Source organism: Cebus imitator, unplaced genomic scaffold, assembly GCF_001604975.1.
Source record: "Cebus imitator isolate Cc_AM_T3 unplaced genomic scaffold, Cebus_imitator-1.0 Scaffold237, whole genome shotgun sequence".
Classification (NCBI taxonomy): domain Eukaryota; kingdom Metazoa; phylum Chordata; class Mammalia; order Primates; family Cebidae; genus Cebus; species Cebus imitator.
This window is the reverse complement of record NW_016107552.1, coordinates 222,348-232,012: the sequence shown is the minus strand read 5'-3', so window position 1 is coordinate 232,012 and position 9,665 is coordinate 222,348. Positions and strand designations below refer to the sequence as shown.

Sequence of the window (9,665 nt, the reverse complement as noted above, 5' to 3'; positions counted from 1 at the left end):
TTGAGATGGAGTCACCTAAATTGGAGTGCAATGATGTGATCTTGGCTCACTGCAACCTTTGCCTCCTGGGCTCAAGCGATTCTCCCACCTCAGCCTCCTGAGTAGCTGGGATTACAGGCGTGTGCCACTACACCTAGCTAATTTTGTATATTTAGTGAAGATAAGCATGTTGGCCAGGCTGGTCTCAAACTCCTGACTACAGATGACCCACCCAGCTCAGTCTTCCAAAGTGCTGGGATTACAGGTGTGAGCCACTGAGCCGGTCCGTCACTAGGATTTTGACAGGGATTACACTGAATCTGCAGATCACTTTGGATAGTATGGATGTTTTTGACAATATTAACTCTTGTAGTCCATGAGCACAGGATATCTTCCATTTATTTGTGTCTTCTTTAATCTCTTTCAGAATTTTTTGTAGTTTTCAGTACATGAGTCTTTCCCTTCCTTGGTTAAGTTTATTCCTGAGTATTTTGTTCTTTTTGATGCTTTGGTAAATGGGATTTTCTGAATTTTTTTGTTCGTTGTTAATGTAAATAAACACACTTAATTTTTGTTCATTGATTTTGTATCCTGGAGATTTACTGAATTTGTTTATTAGCTCTAATAGTTTTCATGTAGAATCTTTTGAGTTTTCTATGTATAAATAAGATCATGTCATCTGTGAATAGAGACAATTTTACCTCTTTCCTTTTCAATTTGGATATTTATTTCTTTTCCTTATCTAATGGCTCTGGCTAGCACTTCCAGTACTATATCAAACAGATATAACAAAAGAAGGCAACCTTGCCTTGTTCCTGGTCTTACTTAAAATATTTTCAAATTTTTGCCCATTAGTATGATGTTAGCTGTGGATTTTTCACATATGGCCTTCATTATGTTGAGGTAATTTCCTTCTATTACTAGCTTGCAGTGTGGTTTTTATCACGAAAGGGTGTTAAATTTTGTTAAATGCTTTTCTGCATCATCTCAAATAATCATATGGTTTTAATCCTTCATTCTGTTAATGTGGTGAATTATACTGATTGATATTCATAGGTGACCATCCTTACATTCCAAGAATAAATCCCACATCATCATGGTGTGGAATCCTTTTAACGTAATATTGAATTCAGTTTGCTAGTATTTTTTGAAGATTTTTTCCATCAATATTTTTTATGATAAATATTGGTCTGTAGTTGTTTTATTTGTGGTATCTTTGTCTGATTTTGGCATCAGGGAAACTATGGCCTCATAAAATGAGTTTGTAATATTCCTTACTGTTTAAAAAGAATTTGAAGAGGATAGGTGTTAATTCTTCCTTAAATGTTTGGTAGAATTCCCCAAGTGAAGACATCTGGTCCCAAACTTTTCTTTATTGGGAGGTTTTTGGTTACTGAATCACCTCACTAGTTATAGAGCTGTTTAGATATTTTATTTCTTCATGATTCAGTCTTGATAGGTTGTTCAAAATTTATTTTAAAGAAATATATTTCTATAAATCTGCAAGATTAACTAATGGATTAGAATGATGGAAAGAGAAAATAATGGGTGATGATTCACTTTTTTGTCTTAAACAACTAGTTATATGATGGTGCAGGAACCAGAATAAAGACTGAAGTAGAAATGGGGACATTAAAGAGTTAGTCTTGGCTGGGCACGGTGGTTCACGCCTGCAATCCTAGCACTCTGGGAGGCTGCGTGGGTAGATTGCCTGAGCTCAGGAGTTCAAGACCAGTCTGGGCAACATGGTGAAACCCGGTCTCTACTAAAATACAAAAATTTAGCCAGGTGTGGTAGCATGCACCCATAGTCTCAGCTACTCAGGAGGCTGAGGCAGGAGAACTGCTAGAACCCAGGAGGGGTAGGTTGCAGTGAGCCGAGATAGTGCCACCGCACTCCAGCCTGGGCAGCAGAGGGAGATTCCATCTCTTTAAAAAAAATTAAAAAAAAAAAAAAAGTTAGGATTTAGGTGTTTTAGACTAGAGATGCCCGGAAGATATACAGAAACAGATGTTTACTGACAGCTACACATGCAGATCCAGAGCTCAGATACCCCTGAGCTAGAGTAGAGAGAGAGAAATTACAGAGTACATTTAGAGAGCAGAGAAGATGGCATAGTGGTTGGTTGAAATACAGTATTCACCAAGAGACAAGAATAGAAAATAAACCCAGAATACCTTCCTAGAACTAGATCATGGTGACAGGCTCTGATATTGGGGTTTTATTGTCTGTAAAGTAAAATTACAAAAAGGCTTTTTCCCCCTTTTGAATGACAGAATTGTTTATTCACGGCTATTTATTCCTCATTTAAAAGTAATATATGCCTAATTATTAAAAAAATTAAAAATAAAGAAAAGTAAAAATAAAATAAGTAGCCATAATTCCACCATCCATTTATAATCACCACTAAAATATGACCTATTCTTCCAAGAATTTTTCTTTTCATATCCATTGTTGTATATATTATAAAATTTAAATTATGCTATATATAGTAATTCTATATCCTATTTTTTCAATTAATATTTCATCTATGTGACTAAACATTCGGCTATTAGATTAAAAATTCTTTGTAAACATAATTTTAATTGCAACATAATATACTGAATAGATATAAAATAATTTATAATTCAATTATTATTTTATATTTACATTGTTTTCAATGTCTTCTACGATATATAAACCTAGGACAGGTACTAGTATGTACAGATCTTTGCTCCATTTCTGAAATAAAAAATTTTGAGATCAAAGGGCACAAACATCTAAAAAGAATTTTGATATTATTGGCAAATTGTTTTTGGAATTGCTAAATCAAGGTATATCCCTAGGACATGAGCCTGCTCATTCACTGCATCTTTATTCTCACTGAGCATTATAGTTTTAAAAAGTATTTACTAACTTTATAGATTAAAAAAAAAATACATCAATGGAAGTTTCTGTTTTCATGAAACTATGCGACAGGAACCACTCTCACAAACACTCCATTCCAGTAAATTCAAACTATGCCAATAAAGTGTTTACTTTTAATATTATCATCAACTATGAGTTTAAGCTCATAAAATACAAACAAATCGCTAATAAGACTACTCCAAAGCAACAGGAAAAACCTTATTTCTAGCAGTCTAAGGGGAAGATCTAGGCTACTGAAGGGAGCCCAACAAAGTGATGCTGAGTGTCAAGCCACATAACCTGCTAGAGAGCCTAAGGACTCATTAGAACTTATTAGCTTTCTGTATAGAGCAGAGGGGAAATGGTTAACATGGGAAACACAAGCAAGTTGCAGTCTCTCTTCTCTCTCTACCGTTGCTGAAGAGATGAACAAAAGACATTTTTCAATTCAAAAGTCACCTGGAAACAGAAGTACTCAAACTCCAGTATCATAGAAAAGAACTGCTTAGACTTAAGTGTTTAAAGTTCAACCATTGCATTCAATGAGGAGTAGGGGATAGAAGAGTGAGACCAAGGGTAATCCTCTTCTTTCTTCTGGTCAATTTTAATCTAGGTGTTTGGAAATCTGTATTAAGAGAAATCTACATTTTCGTGCAGGCTGAGCCTTATGAATGTTTGGTTTAGACTGAAATAACTTGGATGTGGCCCCCGCATTGCCATACAGGAGAGGCCACCTTCACGTATGCAGAGATTTCAAGTGGCAGGTGTGGTACACCTAAGTACCTTTATAATTTTGGTGGCCAGCAACAGAAACACACACATACACACAAAAGCTGGAAGGGCAGACTCTGGCAGTACCCATTTCTAACACTATCAAAAGGAGGGAGAATCTTGGCTTTGGGACACAAAGCCCCATCGGCATGCTGACCCCATGGTGGACACACAGTCAGGTATTTGAGTGCTCACTCTATAAAGTACCATGCTAGAGATTAGGGTTCCTGATGAATAAGGCAGACATAGCCCCTGCTCTCACAGAACTGAAAAAGAGTAAACAACAGAGTATATAAAATATTTTAATTAAAATTTCATTAAGTGCTTAGATGAAAATGTCAGGTATAATGAGAACGTATAAATGGGCATAAGGGGTAGGGAAACCTATGTTGGGAATTGTAGAGGCTTCCTTAAGGAGGGGATATTTGAACTGAGCTCAGAGGATGAGGGGAATTAAACTGTCAAAGGCTACCCCAGGCAATATGCACAAAGTCCTTCAGCAGCCCTTGGTGGAGAAGACCTCTCAGATGGTCTTCCTGTCCTTCCTTGTTCAGTTCCCATGCTTCTTGTCAGTCTTTCTAATCATCTGGTTTCTCATGTAAATATACTTGCAGATAGAGAATGTATATAATACCTGTCATTCTAGTTTGTACAACTTTCTTTGAGCTTGGTTAATCAAAGTTTGTTCCCAAGAGGCAAACCCTCTTTGGGCATGTTAGCAACATCAATCAGGTTTTCAAACTTAGAAGGCCACACTTCAGAGCTTGCCCTCAGTTCTGGGACAGCAGGAGTTATGTCAGCCTTGTTCATCAGGATCTCTAATATCTAGCATAGTACCTTATACAGAGAGAACACTCAAATACTTGTGGAAGGAGGGACAGTTGGGGGACTAAGAGAGCATGGCGACTGCATGTCCACCATGGGGTCAGCCTTTTCGATGGGACTTTGTGTCCCTAAACCAAGATTCTCTCTCCCTTTGATAGTGTTAGAGATGGACACTGCCACAGTCTTCCACGCTTGCTCTCCTATTTTTGGGTTTCTATTGCTGGCCAGCCATGCCCCTCTAACTCTCACTTTGGGCATGCAATACCTTTGGTCAGGTTATAGTCTAATCACACTGGCCTAAGTTTCTGTTTGCTGAAGCAGCTTTGTATACCTCTGGTCTAACATCTAACCTAGTTTATTAGGGCCATTTATAATTTCAGTCTTAGAGGGCAGCCTTATTTCCAAGTTCTTGGGAGTCACCACACTGTCAACCCCTGTAATTGCCAAACTGTTGCCTGGGTCATTAAGGACGGAGATGCTCCAGGATGCACGGCAGTCACAGGAGAAATAAGATAAGCATGTCTGCATGTGGCTAAAGCCTGTTCCTTCTTCATAAGAACAGAAGCTAGAAATGATATTCTCATATTTGGCTGTTTTCTCAAAATACGATATTAATTTTGAAAATTAAAAACAGAACAAGTGCTGGCCTGAAAGTCTGGGTGAGATCTAGACTGTTTTGATCCTGGCTCTGACACTAACTTGGCTGTCAGCAGGTCCTCTTTCAGTGTTAACTTCTGTTAAATAAAGGGGCTGGACTAGATGACTACTATAGCCATTTCTAATACTGACATTACATTATTCAATAATTATTTTTCACCTAAGAACTCTTTCTTCCCCAACTTCATAAGCACCCCAAAGATCAGTCCAGCTGCTGGCAGAAACCACCACATACTTGGGAATCTGGGTGAATCATCTCTAAATAAATCACAGAATTACCTAAGGACTTTTCATGATTACAAATGAAAATCATTCAGGAGATGAGCAGAGATTCTTGTGACCTGATACAAGTGAACAGAGCAGATTCTCTGACACACAGATCTTCTGGACCCTTGGTAATCAATCACTGGATGGAGAACAGAGATGCCTGGGAAATCTAGTTACAACCCAGCTCTAAGGTACTTTCTTCCTTTGATTTTCCCTAGAAGCAGGGTGCTTATAGAAATTATTTTTCATATGTAAAATAGTCAAACATTATAAAATGTTTTCATAAGCTTATACCTTTTACAGCCTTTGCAAAAAGCAGTTCCCTTATCTATTCTTCATATTTGAGAGTTCAGCACCTCTCACCTCGCCCCTCTGCACACAGATCTGTGCACATATCCTGCCACTGGTGCTAATTACGATCTCAACTAGGTGTTCAGCTATAATACAAACAAACTCATTTACAATCTGTTTATGACCAAAATAATCTGTTTTAATTGGCTGGTATGTTAACTTCAAAGTCACGTTTATGTTTAAACAGTTTACAAATCCTGCTTAGAGAATGGGCATGTCTGATGAGGCCCTTCCCCACCTGATGGAAAATCACCAAAAAGAATAAAGACAGACCACTAAGGGGCTTACACTCCAGAGACACACATTTGTTTCTGCGCAGCAGCTGTGAAGACTGAGCAAAGCCATGTGAATTCCAAATGATGTATTCTATTACCTCAAATAGGATGTTTACAAAAAATAATGCCCTGAGATTTATCTGAAAATGGGCTTGGGAATGTTTTACTACCTACCTTGAGTAGTGAGACTCCACCCCCAGGGCCTCCCGGACACTGGCAATGTGCTGCTCCAGGGCTGAGCCGGTTGCTGTTGGAAGGGTTGCACTGCTGCTGGCCTGGAAGTCACTTGAGTTTTCCACTGTGTTCTCACCCAGGTAGTGTTCATGAAACTTCAGAATTCCTGAAGCAAAACAGGCATAGCTGACATTATACACAATAGGGCTAGGGAAGGGAGAAGCTGAGGGCAGGGGACAGGAATGCCAATGGTATGTGACTTCATCCTGCAAATCCTGTGAAAAAATCCTGAAATCGAAGGTCTCAAGAGGGCTTTCTCTATTTTGGTCAGTACCCTTTTTATAGCTCTTACCATTAGGTATAGTGCTTGAAACCAAGGAATTCAAGATACAGCTTTTGCATTTGATGATATTTTCAGAAACTCCTGGAATTATGACTACTTCATATGTGTTTCAAAACAGATGCTTCCTAGAAGCACCAGCTAGGGAAAGTCTCCTTTCAGGAATAGTGCATGAGCATGCCAAGACATATCCTTTATAGAAACTAAAATCCCGAAGAAAAATATAATTGGCCAAGTGGAAATTGTGTTCTAACAGAGTTTTCATTTCACAAAAGCAAATTATAATAAACATACAATATAAAAGCCAGATAAAAACATTTTAAACCATTTTTAAATAAGACTAACTGGTCAATGGTCATTAATGAATTAAAGGAGCAAAAAATGATGGCTGCATAAAAGTGAGGCAGTCCACAGTGGTTTTCTGGCAATAAATAGGATATATTCTCAAATGGTAATGAGGGGTGTCAGCTCTGGAAAACGCCGATCCTCTCTGATTGGATTAGGGCCCCCAGTGAAAGCTTTAGAGCCTCATTAAGAGCAAAAAGGAATGGAAAAGAAACAAGAGGAGCCTCATTATTACAGGGATTCGGATATACCACCTGTCAAATCATGTCCCCAAGATGTAACAACCACAGAGAGAAGGAGCTTGATACCTCCCAGTCATCAACTGTGTCCGCACGAGTATCAGGGCCACTCTGGGAGCTGGGATCCACAAAGATTCCACTGTGACCAACATTTACTAACCAAGTCACTGTAAAAATCACAATTTAAAACCTTCAGCATTAAAAAGGTCAGCTGTAAGAACAGTCTTTGTGGAAAGCCCATAAAGGACATGGAACTAAAGGTAAAAGATTATTAAAAACAATGCCGAGGCATAGAATGCATAGGCATAAATGCTCATTGCCTAAAAGCATCTGGGAGCTGTCATCCAGCCATCTTTTTTTTTTTTTTTTTTTTTTTAATCAAAGGGATAGAAACACAATCAAGAAAATCTTGTCAATTCTCACTGGCAGTAAAAGTTTTTGAAACTGGCTTATAGATATTCAAAAGGTCCATTCTTTAAGATTCCCAATTATAAGATCCACTTCCCCAGTCAATAAACTCTAATTGGATCTGGTGTGCCTCCAACATGGTAAAGCCATCAGCATTTTATTATGCAAAAAAAATATGGCCCTAACAGCTAATCAGTGTTTCTGTATTTAGTGAAACTGTTACAGCCTGAACATTTAATGCTGATTTAATCAAAGGAGATTTTTACTTCTGAAATAGATTTACAGCAGAACTGGTTAAAAATGGGTTCTGTTAAACTCAGAAATTTCAAGCATAAGACTTATTTATAACCTGTGATAGAGTTGCCATTATCATTTTAGTCTCTTTAACTTTGCCATGACAAAGGGTCACAATTATTAAACCATGTCTAGAAAGAATTTGTTAGGACTTGCAGTCATCGCTTTATTCGCTAATGAACAACAGCTGCCTACACATAGGGCTGCTAGTGAAATTAATTCTTCTGCTCTTAGTCCTCCTTGATAAATGCTTCCACATTCAACAGTGAGGAGCAGCAATTTCTTGGGGGAATGAGAAAGCTGAGCTGTCTTATTAATTGAATGCCCCACCATGGCATATCTACCACGGCTGAGGTTTTGCTAAAATCTGACATCAGTTCCTTAGTAAGATCTATGATAATGCAGCTCTTCCATCTCTATTCATTAGACTTTCACAGGTCTAGTCTTCTAATTGCCCTGTTCCCACAGAAAGAGATCTTACCTGCCCCAGGAGCAAGCAGCCAGCTATACAGATAGCCTGCGGCCAGGGAATAGTAAAGCACCAGTCCCCTCTGGCCATTAACCATCTCTAAGATCTGATCAATAGTGACTGGGGAGTAGGGGTCGGAGTCCTGTTGTCCTGTTTGTCGTTCCACCAGAAGATCAGCAAATGCCCTTGTCCGTCCCCTTTCCGCCACGGCCAGGGCTTCATCATGATGGCCTAGGAGACAAAGAGATATGCTGAGGAGTCCATAGCGAGTGTGCTTACTTAATAGAGGCCTATCAGGGACGGCCATCAAATCCTGGGAAGAAACCTCACTGCCTCTGCTCTCCAACATGTGACAGAATCTCAATCACACTGCTTTAGATTCAATTCCCTGCCTCAGATGGTGGGTGCAGCGTCCTACATGACTGATTCCACACTACCCTAAACCATTGAGTCTTCACCTGTCTTGCAGCCAGTGCCACAAAGGAGCTAATCTAATTCAGTCCACTTGTCTTAAGTCCTGCCCTTCTCTGTTCTACCTCCTGAGTTGTTCCCTAACCTAGCTTTTTTTTTTTTTTGCACTTCCTGCCTGGCTTCTGACACCAGGTTTTTTGGTTTCACTTGGCTCTTTACCTTTTTTTTTTTTTTTTTTTTTTTTTTTTTGAGACGGGGTCTCACTCTGTCGCCCAGGTTAGAGTATAGTGGCACAATCTCAGCTCACTGCAGCCTCTACCCCTGCCCTGGGTTCAAGCAATTCTCCTGCCTCAGTCTCCCAAGCAGCTGGGACTACAGGCATGTGCCACAGTGCCTGGCTAATTTTTGTATTTTTAGTAGAGACGGGGCTTTGCCATGTTGGCCAGGCTGGTCTCAAACTCCTGACCTCAGGTGATCTGCCCACCTCAGCATCCCAAAATGACTGACTCTCTCTCTCTCCTCCCTCCATGCAGCCCCTCTATGCATAACATTGTCCAGCCTTATCCATTTCTCCCCAAATTATATCTCCGTCCCTTTACACATGCCAGCTCCTCTCCTGGGTATGCCCTTCTCCCTTTCACTTGCCTTGTCTCAAGAAGAGGGATGCCAATATTTGTCCTGCCTATCTCAAAGGGCTATTTTAAAGATTAAATGAAGCACTACATGTAAAGATGCCTGGTAGGCCTACTTAAAGCACTGCATGTGTAACAGGTAGTAGTAGTGTTGTTGGGGCTGATACCTCATTCCATTCTGGGATCCAACATACTTTTTCCTTTATCCCCATGGGCAAAGAGTTTAAACCTCTCAGCTCTCCATTTCTTTAAAATTGCTTCTCTATTTCAAGCTTTTCCTGTCTTTTACTTGAATTTTGAATCCCACTTTCCTTAAGAAACTGGCCTATAATCTAGTTTAAA

At 39.3% G+C, this 9,665-nt stretch overlaps 1 protein-coding gene across 1 annotated transcript in view; it reads right to left on the bottom strand.

Annotated features, from left to right (window-relative positions):
* The window catches only part of TTC28 (tetratricopeptide repeat domain 28), a gene marked incomplete at its 5' end in the record, with an annotated part of 309,931 nt that overhangs the window by 89,246 nt on the left and 211,020 nt on the right, over window positions 1–9,665 (bottom strand). Inside the window, 2 exons of the mRNA XM_017498029.2 lie at window positions 6,186–6,351; window positions 8,293–8,511. Coding sequence (XP_017353518.2) covers window positions 6,186–6,351; window positions 8,293–8,511 — 385 coding nt within the window. The remainder of the gene's footprint in view (window positions 1–6,185; window positions 6,352–8,292; window positions 8,512–9,665) is intronic.